At 38.0% G+C, this 17,928-nt stretch overlaps 1 protein-coding gene across 1 annotated transcript in view; it reads right to left on the minus strand.

Moving 5' to 3' along the window:
• Positions 1-6,930: 6,930 nt before the first annotated feature.
• Positions 6,931-17,928, minus strand: part of LOC150102299 (putative N-acetylated-alpha-linked acidic dipeptidase) — a 52,601-nt gene continuing 41,603 nt past the window's right edge. Inside the window, exon 4 of the mRNA XM_090398620.1 lies at positions 6,931-7,150. Within this exon, the coding sequence (XP_090254746.1) occupies positions 6,997-7,150 (154 nt within the window). The 3' untranslated portion in view covers positions 6,931-6,996. The remainder of the gene's footprint in view (positions 7,151-17,928) is intronic.

Consider the following 17,928-nt stretch of genomic DNA (forward strand, 5'->3'; position numbering starts at 1 on the left):
TAATGTGGGAAAGATGGTGTGATTAGGTTGAAGGTATGGTTCAATGAAGTGTGTGTGAGTGAGAGAGAGAGAGAAAATATTTAACGATGATTATTTGAATCTTTAGAGATCTGGTGATAATATTTGAAGAAAAAGAGAAATGCAATTGTAGATAAAAGATGTGCAATTTATGAATTGATGGAATGCATTTAAATGAAAGTTGAAGTGGTTTAAGAGAGATGGGGTCAACTTTCAACTTTGATTTTTTCAACTTCAGCATTCGTTTTAATGGATTTCATTATGGCCATTGAAATGAATGTTTTTGATGGAGGAAGAGAGAGAGAAATCAAGAAGAATGAGAGGCAGGTTATCAGAGAATAGGAGGAAGAATATATGATAATGAAGGGGTCAGATAAGCAGGGAATAAGTAGTCAGAGTGAATTGAGAGGTGTATCATAGATGTACTAAAACTAAAGAAATATTTTGGAATATTCTTAAACAGAGTGAGATTGGCCACATCTGGAGAAGTGTAGAAGTGGTGGGAAGGGAAGATTGACAAGACCATGGATGTTGTGAAGCATAGGAGTGCATCAACACAGTAGGACTGTTATGTTTATATATATACCAATGCAGTTAGTATCAAAATAGAGGATGCCAAGGCATTGATGGGTCTGGCTGCCCAAAGATTATTGACATAAACAAAACTTGGTTAACTGAGGACTATGTACTAGGCAGGAAAAGAAAATAGAGGCAAAAAGACTCTCCAAAGAGAATAAGGAAAAAGAAGTGTGTGTGGGGGGGGAATTATGGTTATTGATCTAACAGATAAGCTTAGGTGTTTATGGTTATTCATGACTTATTTTTCACAGTATTAACAACACCACAAACACTTTTATTACAAAGATGTTTTATTAACGCTTATATTTCGCTGATTTTCAACTCGGCATCATCAGAGCACAACACACTTGTAAACGCGACAGTGAGTGAGTGAAACAATATAATTGCAAAAGACAAAAGATCTAAAGTCCTATTTTTGGCACCCTCTATAACGAAAAAAAAAAAAAACAGCAGTTATCCAGGAGTTTTTCTTAGGATAATCGTCTCCCAAATTTTTGGCAAATTAATGCAACCATATTTGTTAAGGTTGGGAGAATTCTTCAAAGCCATTGCTGACTCAAAAAATAATCTTTCAGATCTATAACGACTCCTAAATAGCACATTCGTTTTCCCTCCATCTAATCCTGTGTGAAGGAATGTCCAAAGCATGGTCTGCCAGTCCCAACTTGCCATAGTAATAGTAGTGAATGTATCTTTCATGTTCTTCCAGGCAGATGTTCACTGATCTTCCTGTTTGCCCATAATAGGCCAAGTCACAGTCACACGGAACTTCATACACTCCTGGGTATGCTAAAGGGTGAAGTTGATCCTTAGGCGAGCGGATCAGAGTTGCCAGCTTGACATGAGGTTTGAAAGTGGTGCGAAGGCCATGTTTCAACAATACTTTGGCTATCTTTTCCGATGTACCTCGGATATAGGGAATAGAAATGGTCATGTTGTATTCTTGTGTACTAGGGGAGGGAAGAGTAATGGGCCTATGTAGTGGCCCATTTTATCTATTTTATCTATTTTGTAGGGATTGTAGCCGTTGGCTAAGAACGTACAACATAGGTATTGGAGGTCAGTGGTCAGAGCTGTATCGTTAGAACAAATGGCTCTGGCTGTGTGTGTGTGTGTGTAAGTGTTTTTAAAATGCCGTACTGTTGGACTGGATGATGATGTGATTGTTTATGTAGGTATCTTCCTGTGTGTGTGTGTGTGTGTAGGCTTTCTGTAAATAGAAAAAGATAGTGATCCATCTGAAAGGTGGGTGACTAATGTGTCAAGAAATGGTAAACAGTTATTTGATTCTTTTTCTGCTGTGAAGTGAATTTTGGGGTGTTGGCTGTTTAGGTAGGTGACAAAGGCATCCAAAGTGTCTTGTCCATGGGGCCAGATGGCAAACACATCATCTACATAGCGTAACCACACTTGTGGCTTGTATGTAGCTGTGGTAAGTACTTTATTTTCAAAGTGTTCCATGTAAAAATTTGCTAACAGGGGGGAGAGAGAGAGGGGGGAACCCATAGCAGTGCCATTAATCTGTTTGTAGAATCCCCCCCCCCCCATGTAAAGTAACCTGCATTCATGGTAAATTGAAATAATTCAAAAATATCTGGGGGAAATTTAGACTTGATTAAATCAAGAGTGTCTATAAGTGGTACATTGGTAAATAAGGAGGTGACATCGAAACTAACCATTATATCTGAATCTTTTAGGATTAGATTTTCAACCAGTGTTTTGAAATGGATTGAATTTTTTACAAAAGTAGAGGAGTTGCCAGTAAGGGGGGCAAGCGACTTGGCTAAATGCTGGGCCAGTTTATATGTGGGATTATCTATATGGTGTACGGTCTATATGTGGGACTATCTATATGGTTATTGATAGCAGAAGAATTATGCCCATTCAGGATGGAGATGAAAGACACCACTACATGTAATGATTTTATTGTTATCGTCAGATCCCCGTGGAGTAAAAACAGTCATTGTGGGAGGTCTCACTGTCACATATATAAGGCATCAAGCTGTGCTTTAAATGCATCATACTCTCAGATAACACTCAGGTAAAATAATAATAATAAAACACCCATTCCAATCACTCCACTGCTCTCCATGCATAAATCCTACACCTTGCTCCCTTGCTCCCACTGTCCTTATATAGCTTCCAAGAATGGCATCTTGTTCTCCTCCTCACCTCATTCTGTGAAATATTTCTTCCATATTAATCTGGTAGTAACCCCTTCGATCGCAAACTGCATTTCCTCAATCAGTTCAATCCATATGTGGCCTGATCGTTGCATGCAAAATGAAGCTCTGCAAATGGCATTTCCCCTTTTTATATTCAACATTCAAGAGACCTAACATGACCTTAGTCATTCTTCTCTGGAATGACTAAGGTCATGTTATATATTCTTTTCAATATATTCTCATTCTCTTGAAAGCCAGTTAACCAGATCTGCACATAGCACTATAAATGCAGGTTGATGAAGGCTTTGTACAATGGAAACCATAACCTCCTCTAAATGTCAATGTGTTTCACATTGTTGTCATAATTTGTTGTGATGTCATCAGAGTTTTAGCAGCGTGTTTGCAAAATTTCAGATTTTATCCATTATCGATCTCATGTTCCTTATTTCCTGATGTTGATGTTAAATTCCTTCAGGAATTTAACATAAGATGCTTAGCTTAGACAGATGTGGGTTTGTTTGCTTTGACATCAATAACTGCCGGGATTCAATCTTGTGAATGTGACTTCATGGAGAGATTAAGAGCAGTTGATGATGGGGAGGAGAGACTGACTGTAAGTGAGCAAGAGGTGTTTGGAGAGTTGAGTAAACTAGATGTAAATAAGGCTGTGGGACTTGATAATATATCACCGCGTATTCTGAAGGAATGTGCCAGAGAGTTGACACCTGCCTTGACATATTTTTTTAATACGAGTCTTGCACTTGGTCAAGTCCCTAAAGAGTGGAAGGAGGGCAAGATTGTGCCACTTCATAAAGGAGGTGATCGAACTCAAGCATCAAACTATAGGCCTATCTGTGTGTCAGGTGTTGTGGTTAAGTTGTTGGAGAAGCTTGTGAGAACTAGGATCCAGAGTTGGGTTGACAACAATGGTATAATCTTTGATGGACAGCATGGATTTGCTAAAGGGAGGTCGTGTTTTAGTAATCTACTTACTTATTACAATAAAGTGACTGCTTCCTTGGACAGAGGAGAAGGATACACAGTAATATACTTGGATTTCGCAAAAGCTTTTGATAGAGTGCCTCATGATAAGTTGACAGTCAAACTAGAGCAGATGGGGTTGGATATTAGATTAGTGCATTGGATTGGAGACTGGCTATCTGATAGGTATCAACAAGTTGTGTATGGGGGTGCAATATCCAGGAAAAGGAAAGTCACTAGTGGAGTGCCTCAGGGATCTGTTTTAGGGCCATTACTATTTAACTTGTATATTAATGATATTGGCGAAGATTTGGATGGAGATATTCAGTTGTTTGCAGATGATGCAAAGTTGGGACGAACCATAAAGAGTAGTGAAGATGTTGTGGCCTTGCAAGAAGACTTGAATAAATTGAGTGATTGGGCAAGCAAATGGGGATGTGAGTTCAATGTTGCAAAATGTAAGGTTTTAAAATTTGGAAAACAAAGATGGGATGCAGAATTTATGCTTGGTGAAAATATATTGTTGGAAGTAGAGGAAATAAGAGATCTGGGAGTGATAGTGGATAAGGATCTAAAATTTAGGGGTCACATCGCCAAAATTGTGAAGACAACACAAAGACTTCTGGGAATGATGAGGAGGACACTGACATGTAGAAGTAGGGAGATTCTTGTTCCATTGTATAAGGCTTTGATTAGGCCACACATGGACTATTGTGCCCAGATTTGGTCACCTGGTTTTCAGAAGGATGAAGAGATGTTGGAAAGGGTCCAAAGGCGACTGACTAAGGTAGTTTCTGACCTCTGGAATGTCGAGTATGAGGAAGGATTGAAGGGATGTAATTTGCAGAGACTAGTGGAGAGAAGGAAGAGGGGAGATATGATAGAGACCTACAAGTTGGTAAGGGGTTGCTATAGGATCAATGGTGGAGAAGTTCTACAGCGAATAGTGGGAGATCAGGGGAGAACCAGAGGTCATCCCTGGAAACTGTATAAAGAGGGTGTGAGTAGGGGAGTGAGAGGCAGGTTTTTTTCGTGCAGAGTTGTGAATGATTGGAATGCCTTGCCTGAGAGTGTGGTGTCTGCAGGGAGTTTGAATGTGTTTAAGACCCGGTATGATGAGATGTGTGTGAGATAAAAGGACCTCCTAGATGAGTCTTTGACTCCATGAGGTCTTGTTTAATAATAATAATAATAATAATTTGCAGTTTAGAATGCAGAAATGCACTGTATTGATGGAGCTGTGCTCCAAGAGTTGGATGAGATTTATGATCTGGCAGGGGGAGGGGGACAGAACTTGAGTTCAAAGGGTACATGACAATAGTTATGAAGTTTGGTGTATTGCTGCTAAGATAAGGAAGACAATGAACTGATACATAAAGATGAAGTGAGTGCCAATGCAAGACCCTGATCCTATCACACGTGAACTATTTATCCGCCAATTTGGTTGCATGATTTTTTCTGTAATGAGGAACTCTGGAGAGGATCCAGGAATGAGTAATAACTATCAATCAGGAGTTTTACATGTTGCTCATGAAAAAGGTTGTTGAAATATAAATTTCAGAACTTGCTGATTAGGTTAAGGAAGAGAGTGACATGATTAGGTGAGCAAGTTTTATCAGAATATGGAAGGGATCATACATAGAACAGAGAAAAAAAAACAAGAGGTCATCCCCTAGAAATTGTATAAGAGTGAGGAATTTTTTTTAATGCAGAGAATGATGGGTTGAGTGGAATGGATTACAATAAAGTATGCAAAGACTGAAATAGTATAACATGTTGCTTTTAGTTTAGATTTTGTTCAAAATCTGCTGTTAGAAATGAGTGACATATGGTTGAAAATAGGCAAAATAGAGATTGAATAGTCCGCGCGGTTAGCCTAGTGGCTATGCACTTCACAACCATGTGCCTGAGGAAGGAGCATCCTAGGTTCGATTCCCGTCGAAGACGTGAGGAGCTTAAGGATCTTCCTTGGCCATAGCCAAGTTAGCTGGTCTTGGGCATGAACAGAAGGGGTTTTTTCCACCAGTTTATCTGATGTTTTTCATCCCGCAAGCAGGCAAACCGGCCATGTGAACATACACGGATTACAGTCAGGAACACTGACCCAGCCATAGGCCTGATTCGTCAGCTATGCCAGTTCCGGAGCCTGGATAAAATTTGGGGGGGACTGAGATGGTGCCATATCTCCCCGTAAAGGGGACTCACATCCATTGTACCATCATATGATTATCGTTATTATTATTAGAGATTGAATATCAAAATTTTAGCAAAACTCAAGAAAATAAATTTCTAACATTAGTAAAATACTAACCATGTTTCTGAAGATTATTGAGTTTTTGCTATAGCGAACTCAAATGGTGCTTGCAAGAATAAGAACTGTATCAGCAAAAGAGACCATAAGATGGATTTTGGCTGGGAATTTGGATGTGAATAATGTTTCTGCAAAGATGGTTCGAGAAGTCTTATGGAGAGCACATTAGCAAAAAAGATTTTATCCTGTAACATGACCTTGTCCTCTTCCTCCCTTCTTTCTGTTTCAAAATCAGAGACCTCCCTCAAGTGATTACAATTTCATTCATTAGAATCAATAAATATGAGTCAATGATTCTCACACAACTTGATAGAAAATTATTTCTGTAATCTCAAAAGACGATGGAATTCATGTTTTGTAGTAAAACACTAGTGAAAAAAGTCGTGGAGCCTATGAAACAAAACTTGAAAGATGATCACAATGATCAAAGGCAATTTTTCATTTACAGATATTTAGTAGGACAGTCTCGTTACTTTGCAAAAAATTTTCATCCATCTTATGAGATGCCAGTAGACCATTTACAAGATGTGTACTCACTATTATCAGTTTCTCATTTTAGTATATTCAGCATTTATATTTTCACTAATATTTGAAGACACTTTAATCTAGTTAAGTTATGCATAAGTTATATAAAACCCATGAAAAGTTGTAAACTCTTTTCATCATAATACATCAGCACCATGAGTGGGCTCAAGAATTTTTTAAATCTTTTATTTTGTACATAAAACCATGGAAACTTTTCAAGTCATTTTAGGTCTCCAATAAGATTAATTCACCTACTTAAAGCAAACCATATAAATATAAACCATCACGCTTATTTAAAAGGATAAAATTATTTTTTATTTATACATTCTTGCATTGTGCTGAACAGTCAAAAGAGCAATTGTTAAAATACATGAATTAAGAGTTCTCAAAATCATTATTGCATAAGATAATATTGTATTACATTGAAGTGCTTGGATTCAAGATTTCTGCAGCAGTGTGAACAGCAACCATTACATAAGTTACATATTCTTTCATTTTTTGGATTTTTTGATTTTTATCCTTATGTGATGCTGATTTTACTTTCCATAATAGATATTTAATAGTTCGCATGCTAGAAAGAAAGAAACAAGGAAACATAAAAAAAAACAACAACAACCATATATTAAGAAATTATATGTGCATACATTGATTTATCTGTAACTATGACCAATGGTGTCTGCTTTGTTATCTGTTCTTACTCTGTTTTGGTGTATAAAGTGGATATACTATTCAACTTAACACATGTTAATTATCTAGATTAACAAGAATTTATTATCAATTAATAAATAAATTGATATGATTTTGTCACTTATAAGTGGAAAAATATGTCAATTTACACTTTGAATATTACTTTTAATAGAAAAAATCAAAAAATGCAAACAAAAATTAATAGACAGAAGATAAACAGAAGAATAGTGGTGATTTCCCATGATGAGTCACCAAACTCATCGTGGTAGACCTAACTATTATACACATAGAACCTATCAGACTTCTCCTTAAACTCATTCGTTGTCATGGAAATCACTACTAATTCTGGCAATGCATTGCACTCATTCACAACTCTCTGTGCAAAAAGTGTGGTCTGCAAACCCCTAGCACAACTTTCATGAATAGCCCCTGGTTTTCAATTTGTCATATATTGAACAAATTCCTTTTCATCAATTTTATGAATCTCCTTTAACCCCTTAACATACAAAGACATCTGTGACACGTCTTTTGTTTATTTCACCAAAATTCATTTTGAATTTTGATTTCACATATAAATACAACTGAATATAGACGCTAGACAATCTTGTGCCTATTTCCTTTCAGCCGAGAAAAGTTGCTAACGTCGTGTATTGGCTATTTCACAAACGAAATAGTCGTGTATTGGCTATTTCGATACACGACTGTTTCGATATAATGATGAATTTGATCCAGCAAATCATCCTTGCCCAAACAATTGGCAGAAAAACGACCGCAATTGGCACGTTAAGCGGTTAATACCTTGAATGTTTCTATCTTGTTCCCTCTTTTCTGTCTATCAACTAAACTTTGTAACCCACAAACCATCAAACTATTCCTCATAGTGAGCATTCCTGTCACCAATTTAGTTACTCATATCTGAATCTTCTGTACTAGCTCTTGGCCCCAAGAAACCCAGTGACCAAATCTGTGCACTATAGTCAAGATGCATCGAATCATACCAATATAAATTACAGATGGAATTGCAAAGGGTTCTAAAATGAAGAAGCAGAAAGGGAAATGGCCCCAGTCCAGCATTGAGAGATCACATCGAGTGAGTGGTATCAGTGGAACTAGCTGTAGATCCAGAAATGAGTTGTTGTGTTTGTATACCAATGCTAGAAGTATAAGAAACAAGGCAGATGAAATGGTTGCACTAATTGCGTCTGTGCACCCAGAGATTGTCGGAATAAGTGAGACATGGTTAGATGAGGATGACATCCTGACAGGAATAGAGATGGAAAGGTATGATGTGTTTCGTGAGGATAGAAGGGGTAAAAAGGGAGGGGGAGTGCTATTGATGATAGAGAAAGAGTTATGTCCATACAAGGTAGAGATGCAAGGGGGAAATGGGGCCAGTGGTTTTGAGGCAGTATGGTGTGAGATAGAGGTGAATAGAATCAAATACTTGGTGGGATGTTGTTATAGACCTGGTAATGTGGATGGTGGTGATAGTGAAATGTATAGTCAAATAAGCCAAGCAAATAAGAAAAGGGTGATCATTATGGGTGATTTTAATTATGGCAATATAGACTGGAATGAAGAGATAGCAACTGGAAGTAAAGAAAATGAGTTTCTTGAGTTTTTGAGGGATAACTACCTCAGACAGTATGTAACAGAGGGCACAAGAGGATTAAGGGTCTTGGATTTGGTCATCTCATCGGAGGATGTAATTATCAATGAGGTATCAAATCATCCACCAATTGGTGAAAGTGACCATGAGGTGATTACTTGGGTGGTTGCCAGCAGTGCAAGGACCCCTGTGAAAAAAGGGTATATGTGGAACTACAAGGGGGGTGATTATGAAGAGCTCAGGAGACAGCTTGCAGGTGTAGCATGGAATGAGGAGTTAGCTGGAAAAGAGATCAATGCAGCTTGGGGGATTTTCAAAAAATATTTAGTGGATGCAATGTCTAAATGTATACCACGGGTGAGAAGGTTAAATAAGTTAGGTGTGAGATGGATGAATAAAGAGATTAAGCATGCAATACAGAGAAAAAGGGCATTGTGGAGGCAGCATAAGAGAAGTGGAAGTAACCAATTTCATGAGTTCTACAAAGACCAGGCAAGGAGAGTGACTTGGTTGGTGAGAGTAGCTAATGAGAGGTATGAACAGCAGTTAGCTAATGAAGCTAAAAAGAATCCTAGGGAGTTCTTTCGATATGTAGCCAGCAAAAGAAAGAATGATTATGGAAGGATGACATTGATTGGAGGAAATGGTATAAAGACAGCTGTTGCAGAATGTGTGGTGGAGATACTTAATGAGCAGTTCATAAAGATCTTTCAATCTTGTGAATGTGACTTCATGGAGAGATTAAGAGCAGTTGATGATGGGGAGGAGAGACTGACTGTAAGTGAGCAAGAGGTGTTTGGGGAGTTGAGTAAACTAGATGTAAATAAGGCTGTGGGACTTGATAATATATCACCACGTATTCTGAAGGAATGTGCCAGAGAGTTGACACCTGCCTTGACATATTTTTTTAATACGAGTCTTGCACTTGGTCAAGTCCCTAAAGAGTGGAAGGAGGGCAAGATTGTGCCACTTCATAAAGGAGGTGATCGAACTCAAGCATCAAACTATAGGCCTATCTGTGTGTCGGGTGTTGTGGTTAAGTTGTTGGAGAAGCTTGTGAGAGCTAGAATCCAGAGTTGGGTTGACAACAATGGTATAATCTTTGATGGACAGCATGGATTTGCTAAAGGGAGGTCGTGTTTTAGTAATCTACTTACTTATTACAATAAAGTGACTGCTTCCTTGGACAGAGGAGAAGGATACACAGTAATATACTTGGATTTCGCAAAAGCTTTTGATAGAGTGCCTCATGATAAGTTGACAGTCAAACTAGAGCAGATGGGGTTGGATATTAGATTAGTGCATTGGATTGGAGACTGGCTATCTGATAGGTATCAACAAGTTGTGTATGGGGGTGCAATATCCAGGAAAAGGAAAGTCACTAGTGGAGTGCCTCAGGGATCTGTTTTAGGGCCATTACTATTTAACTTGTATATTAATGATATTGGCGAAGATTTGGATGGAGATATTCAGTTGTTTGCAGATGATGCAAAGTTGGGAAGAACCATAAAGAGTAGTGAAGATGTTGTGGCCTTGCAAGAAGACTTGAATAAATTGAGTGATTGGGCAAGCAAATGGGGGTGTGAGTTCAATGTTGCAAAATGTAAGGTTTTAAAATTTGGAAAACAAAGATGGGATGCAGAATTTATGCTTGGTAAGAATATATTGTTGGAAGTAGAGGAAATAAGAGATCTGGGAGTGATAGTGGATAAAGATCTAAAATTTAGGGGTCACATCGCCAAAATTGTGAAGACAACACAAAGACTTCTGGGAATGATGAGGAGGACACTGACGTGTAGAAGTAGGGAGATTCTTGTTCCATTGTATAAGGCTTTGATTAGGCCACACATGGACTATTGTGCCCAGATTTGGTCACCTGGTTTTCAGAAGGATGAGGAGATGTTGGAAAGGGTCCAAAGGCGACTGACTAAGGTAATTTCTGACCTCTGGAATGTCGAGTATGAGGAAAGATTGAAAAGATGTAATTTGCAGAGACTAGTGGAGAGAAGGAAGAGGGGAGATATGATAGAGACCTACAAGTTGGTAAGGGGTTGCTATAGGATCAATGGTGGAGAAGTTCTACAGCGAATAGTGGGAGATCAGGGGAGAACCAGAGGTCATCCCTGGAAACTGTATAAAGAGGGTGTGAGTAGGGGAGTGAGAGGCAGGTTTTTTCGTGCAGAGTTGTGAATGATTGGAATGCCTTGCCTGAGAGTGTGGTGTCTGCAAGGAGTTTGAATGTGTTTAAGACCCGGTATGATGAGATGTGTGTGAGATAAAAGGACCTCCTAGATGAGTCTTTGACTCCATGAGGTCTTGTTTAATAATAATAATAATAATAATAATAATAAAGAGGGATAAAAACTTTCCTATCTTTACTTGTTAGGATGTTTTCAACATACAAGTAATCTTTGAGCCATTTTGCCAATCAAAAAATTAAGGAATAACAAAGCCCCAGGTCCTGATCTAATACTGGCTGAAATGCTGAAAAACCTTGGAGAAAATGCAGTCAACTGGATACATGATGATTTATGCAACAAAATCTGAAAGATGGCAAAATGACTGGACTAGTTCCACCATTATCCCATCTACAAGAAAGGCAATTGCAACAAATGTGAAAACTACCACACCATTGCCCTTATCTCACATACCAGCAAGATTTTACTACACATTAAGGAAAGATTACTACGATTGCAACAAATAATCGAAAAAGCAAGGGAATTCAACTTAAGCCATTATCTATGCTTTATTGATTACTCCAAGGCCTTTGACTGTATGAGATGGAATATTTTATGGGACATCATGCAAGAAAGAATCAGGAATACCAAACCATCTAGTAACCCTTATAAAGAACTTATATCAACAAAATCAAGCAACAGTAAGAATTGAAAACTTAGTGTCCCCTGCATTCCAATTTGAAAAAGGTTCAAGACAAGGATGCATACTCTCACCATTACTATTCAACCTTGACAGCGTAACTATAATGAAAAGATCTCTAGAAAAGTGGAATGGAGGCACTAAATTAGGTGGCCAAACAATCACTAACCTATGATACGCAGATGACACAATGATAATAGCAACAAAAACAGGAATTAAAATCCATCCTAAATCAATTAGAATGGAAAAGCTTAAGCCATGGTTTACGAATAGATCAAAACAAAACCAAAATAATGGTTTTAAACAACGCAGAAGAGATATATGTAGAAGGAATTGAAATTGTCGACAATTTCAATTACCTTGCAGTGATAATAACAAAAAAAAATGGATGTAAAAAAAGAGATAAGAAGAAGAACAGCACTAGCTAAGAAAACGATGACTGATTTAACTAAGATCTGGAAAGACAGGCACATCTCCAAAAAGACCAAACTTAAGCTTGTAGAAACCTTAGTTTATTCGATCTTTCTCTATGCTTCTGAATCTTGAACAATGACAGAAGAAGAATTGAGGTCTTCGAGCTCTGGTGCAGGAGAAGATTGTTAAGAGTATCTTGGACAGAAAAACGAACAAACAAAAGTATCCTCAAAAAACTGAATATCCACACAAGACTGATAAACATAATTGACAAGAGAATAGTGGAATATTTTGGACACATATGTAGAAGGGAAGACAACTGCCTGGAAAAGATAATCATCCAGGGTAAACCGTATGGGAAAAAAAAGAGGAAAATCATCCTATAGGTGGACTGACCAAATATCAATAATCACTTAAACTAGAACAAGCAATAAGAGAAGCACAGGAGAGAAAGAAATGGCGAGGCATCATCAGGAAGGTCACGAGTCCTCAGACATGAGGAGATCCAAGAGAGAGAGAGAGAGCAATATGTCCTCTGAACCTCAATTCTCTGTCCACCATTATCCCCAGTTCTCTAGCCTCATCAATTTCCTGCAATCCAAAGTGCATAACCATACAATTTGCAATCTTTATCCTTTGTCCACAAGGCAATTTATTTAAATCATCCTGCAGGATATCTAGATCACCTTTATCAACTATTGCTCTCCTCAGCAAACAACTGAATATCCCATCATAAATCTTTTCCTATATCATTGATATACAAATTAAAGAGTAGTGGCCCTAGTACAGAGCTCTGGGGCACTCCACTAGTCACCCTCATTCTCCTGGATTCCACTCCACTGTATACTACTCTCTGGTGTCTTTCTGTCAACCATCCCTATCCATGCTTCTAACTTCACATGAATTCCCATTTGCTCCCACTTTTGTAACATTTCCATGTGGTATTGTCAAATGCTTTTGCAAAGTCCAGCAATATATTATGGTATAGCCATTTCCTTTATCCAATTCTGCTGTTATTTGATTATAAAATGTCAATAAATCACTAAGACAGGACCTACCCTTTACAAAGCCATGCCGCCTACTATAGAGTATTGCAACCCTATCCACCCAATGTTGAATTTTACCTTTAGCCACCTCACCAGCCATTATGGATCAAATACGCATCCTCATACACTTCGTATCCATCATATATTTCAATGTATCAACGGTATTACAATTTTAATATGCACTTTGCATCCATGATAAACGTCTATAGACGTCTTGGCCGGTAGCATGGTTAACCAACTTTTCAATACTTTTACAACCATCCCAATATATTAATTGGTCAACAATTTGCTATCTATATCTTTGAGCCACCTTTATGCAGTGGAACTATCTTACTCTCTTTCCACTTCCCCTGGAACCTTGCCAGAGCTGAGACTTAGAAAGAACAGCTTCATCAGAGGCAATGCCAATCCTTTTGCACATTTACACATTACACAGGCTGACATGCCATCAAGTTTCACTGCTGTGTTCACATTAATATTTTTCAATATGCTGAACACTTCCTCTTCATTTATCTCAATTTTGATATTAGCAACTGCAAAATCTCTATCTGGATGATATTTTGCAAAAATCACTTCTTTTGCCTCTGTCACTTTCCTACATGAGCATTTTTTTTTTTTATGTTGAGCCCATACATGAGAGGTTGATTAATCAACCTGTAATATGTTAGTACCATGTATGGGTAGTGGGGTTGGGAAAGGAGAAACTTGTTTACATTTGATTTAAAAGCCAGTATATTGTATTCCTTGAGAAACACATAAGGGGGAAGACTGTTCTACAATACAGCAGTCCTGGGATAGACCAAATGATGGGAGTTTGTTTAGTAAGCCTTTGTGTGCCAGACCCAGTCAAAAGCTTTGGAGATATCAAATGCAATCAATCACTTGAGATTCACTAAACTTCTTCATGGCATTTGTCTAGAGATGGGTGATATATGTGAATAGATTTCCTGTTGATCAGTAGCAATGGAATCCATATTGGTGGTCGTTTATTAGTGTGTTCAAGGTAGTGTAGGAGTTAGGAATTGATTGTTCTCACCATTCATTTAGACAGGACTGATGGCAATGATTTGTCACCATTCTTGAGAATGGGTTGAACATAAGCCAATTTCTAGGCTGTGGGATAGATACCAGTGGAGTAAGAGAGTATATATATATATATATATATATATATATATATATATATATATATATATATATATATATATATATATATATAATGTGACATAGGATAGGAGTCAGTTCTGGTGTACAAACTCAGGACAATTGGAAGAATGCCATGAGGGTTTTTTGTGTCTAATTTGGACAATATTTTTCTGATCTCTTTCTGGTGAAAGTATATAGACTTTTTTTCTGTAGGTGATGGTTCTCAAAAGTATGACCAAGTGCTTAGGCAAGTGACCAAAAGGCTTATTTGCCATTTGGAAAGGCTGGAAGTTCCTGCTTTTTGCTCTTTCAGACTCTGTTTTGGAAGCATTGATAGTTTGCTTGCAGCTATTTCAGGCTTGAATATAAGCACTAAAGGAGGATGGAGTTCTTGATGTAAACCAGATGTGGTATGCTTGATTTTTTATTTGTACAGCATTGGCATATCTTTTGGAGAACCAGGGCTTAGTTAGGGGATGGCAGTTCAGAGTAGTGTGGGGAATGTATGTTTCCATGCTAGTAAGGATTACTTCAGTGATACATTTGGTGCATATGTTTGAGTTGGAAAGCTGGAAACAACAGTCAACAGAAGTCATTTAGCATTGTTATAATGCCAAACTGAGTAGCTGTGTAAACGTTGTTGCATGGAGGAGACAAGCACCAGATTGTGGTCAGAATTATCTAGGAGGCCCACCACATTCACAGTGTATTTGGAAGAATCATTGTTGAGGAAGACATCTAGGTTGTTTGGGGAGTGGTTAGGGTTGTTTGGTAATCTGGTTGGCATGCGAACAAATTGTGTAAGGTCGTTAATGATAGCAAATGTTTCTGCATCTCTGCCTGCTAGATCGGTACAACTGAAGAAGTAAAGCCAGTTGGTGTTGTGAACATTAAAATCTCCTGTCACCCTTTCTGTATGGATGATTTCACTGTAAGGAAGTGAGACTGGAGAAAATCAATTTTTAAAGAGAGGAAATTAAAGAGCTCAAAGTTTAATGTCATCTTACCATAGTCATTTTCCTCTTGCTATAAAGAAGTGTAAAAAAATATAATGAAACAAGTCTTTTGGGTTTGCTTTGGCCTGCTTAGCTAATTTTCTCTCATAATCTGATTTGACTTTTCTTACCAAACTAGTCCCCCCCCCTTCTTGCTTGCACTTTGTACTGCTCATCACCTTTTTCTTTATATTCCCTAAACAGTGTTTTCTTTTCTTTTCTTTTCTTTTTTTTTTTTTTTTTTTGCAGCTCTTGCTTTATTTATATATCCATTCATCCACTTATTTCCCACTTGGTTTATTATTATTATTACAGGTATCTCCATGGAGCCAGTAGACTCATCGCAGGAGATGCAAACTATCAAAACAATATCTATCATATCTGTTCTTGAATTCATTTACAGACGAAGAACTCAGAACTAAGTCAGGCAATGCATTTCACTCATTCACCACCCTACAGGTGAATAACCTCGGTCTCACACCCTTGTTAACCACACTTTTCCTTAATTTCCAGGAATGACCTCTTGTTCTTCAATCACTATCACACAGCTGAAACATTTCCCCTGCATCAATCTTATAAAAACCTTTTAGTAATTTAAATGCTTCTATCATATCCCCTCTTCTCCGCCTATCAATCAACCTCTGCAATCCACAAGTTCTCAATCTATCAATGTAGGGAGCATTTTTACATCACTCACCAACTTAGTCACTCTCCTCTGAACCCTTTCCACAACCTCCTTATCTCCAAGGAATCCAGGTGACCAGACCTGAGCACAGTAATCCAAATGTGGAAGTAGCAACGCTTTATAAAGGGAAATAATAACCTCTTTATCTCTGGATGTTAGTGTGTTCCTCAAAAACCAAGTAATCCTATGTGCAATCTTGGACACCTTAGCAATGTGTCCCCCGAACTTCATCTCCCTATCAATCAACACTCCTAAGACCCTAGCCTCATCAGTCTCTTGGAGTACCGTTCCATCAATGTAGTACACAGCTGGTAATCTTTTAATCCCAAAATGCATAACTTGACACTTTTCCACATTGAACATTGAACTGACATTCATTTCCTTTTGCCCATTTTACCAGCTTATTTAAATCATCCTGCAAACTCTGAACATCAGCTTGATTTTTTATTGCGCTACCCAACTTTGCATCATCAGCAAACAACTGAATATCTCCCTTTAAGCCATTTCATATATCATTTATGTACAAATTAAACAACAATGACCCGAGCATTGAGCCCTGAGGCACACCACTGGTCATCTCCATACACCACCTTCTGGTATCTCTCCCTGAGCCATTCCCCCATACATATCACCAGCTTAGTATCCATCCCCATCTGCTCCAATTTGAGCAACAGTATTGCATGGGGTATCCTGTCAAAAGCCTTAGCAAAATCCAGAAGCCGCTGTGTAGCCATTTCCTTTGTCCAACTCAGATGTCATTCTATTATAAAAAGCTAATAAATTGCTAAGGCAGGATCAACCTTTAACAAAACTATGTTGGGTCCCTATAGAGTATCATATCCTGATCCACCCATTCTTGAATTTTTTCTTTAACCAACTTTTCCAATACTTTTACCACCACTCCCTAGATGGTGATTGGTCCGTAATTAACTACCGCAGTTTTAGAGCCACCTTTATGCAATGGAACTACTTTGCCTTTCTTCCACTCCCTAGAGACCATACCAGAGTTCAAACTTAAGTTAAATAACCAAGTAAGAGGCGTTGACAATTCCTTTGCATATTCACGCAACACCCGAGCTGATATTCCATCTAAACCTACAGCAGTATTCGCATTTAAATTTTGCAATATGCTAAGTACCTCTGATTTCTTAACTTCAATTCTCACATTAGTTATTGCTACAGGTACAGAGATATCTTCACTTGAGTGATAGACTTTTGAAAAGTGATCACTCAGTAACTCTACTATTACATCTGAATTTGAGACCTCAATACCATCAGCACTCACTAAAGTTATCCTTCCGAAATCATTCTTCCTTTTACTTGCCACATAGCAGAAGAACTCTTTGGGATTATCCTTGATCTCCTTGGCTAAGGTCTTCTCATAATCTGATTTAGCTTTTCTTACTATGCTGGTAACCTTCCTAGCTTGAACCTTGTACTGTTCATGGGTGTACTGATCGCTTTTATCCTTGTAAATTCTCCATAACATTTTCTTTTTTTTTTGCAGATCAAGCACTACTACTCATCCATCTCATTCCCACCTTGTTTGTCTTCCTGACCATGGGGACGCAATCTGATATTGCCTTCCTCAGATACCGGCTGATTTTATCCCATGTACTGCTAACATCTTTCCCTTGCAATATGTTCTGCCATGGGACTGCTACAAGCTCACTCTGAAGCTTGTTATTACCAAATTATGCATATATCCTCTGAACCAATGACCAGGTCCAACACTCTCACCACATGTCCCTTCAGTTATGTTGGGCTGTTGTGCTTCAGTTGTGCTGTTTCAAGTAATTATCTCGTAGAAGATGTATGAATTCCATTTCCTTTTTAACACGTGATCCTCCTTCCAATTGATATCACCATAATTAAAATCCCCCATAATAATCA

This window comes from Typopeltis vanoorti, chromosome 10 (genome assembly GCF_054136105.1).
Source record: "Typopeltis vanoorti isolate ZY-2024b chromosome 10, IOZ_Tvanoo_1.0, whole genome shotgun sequence".
Lineage (NCBI taxonomy): Eukaryota > Metazoa > Arthropoda > Arachnida > Uropygi > Thelyphonidae > Typopeltis > Typopeltis vanoorti.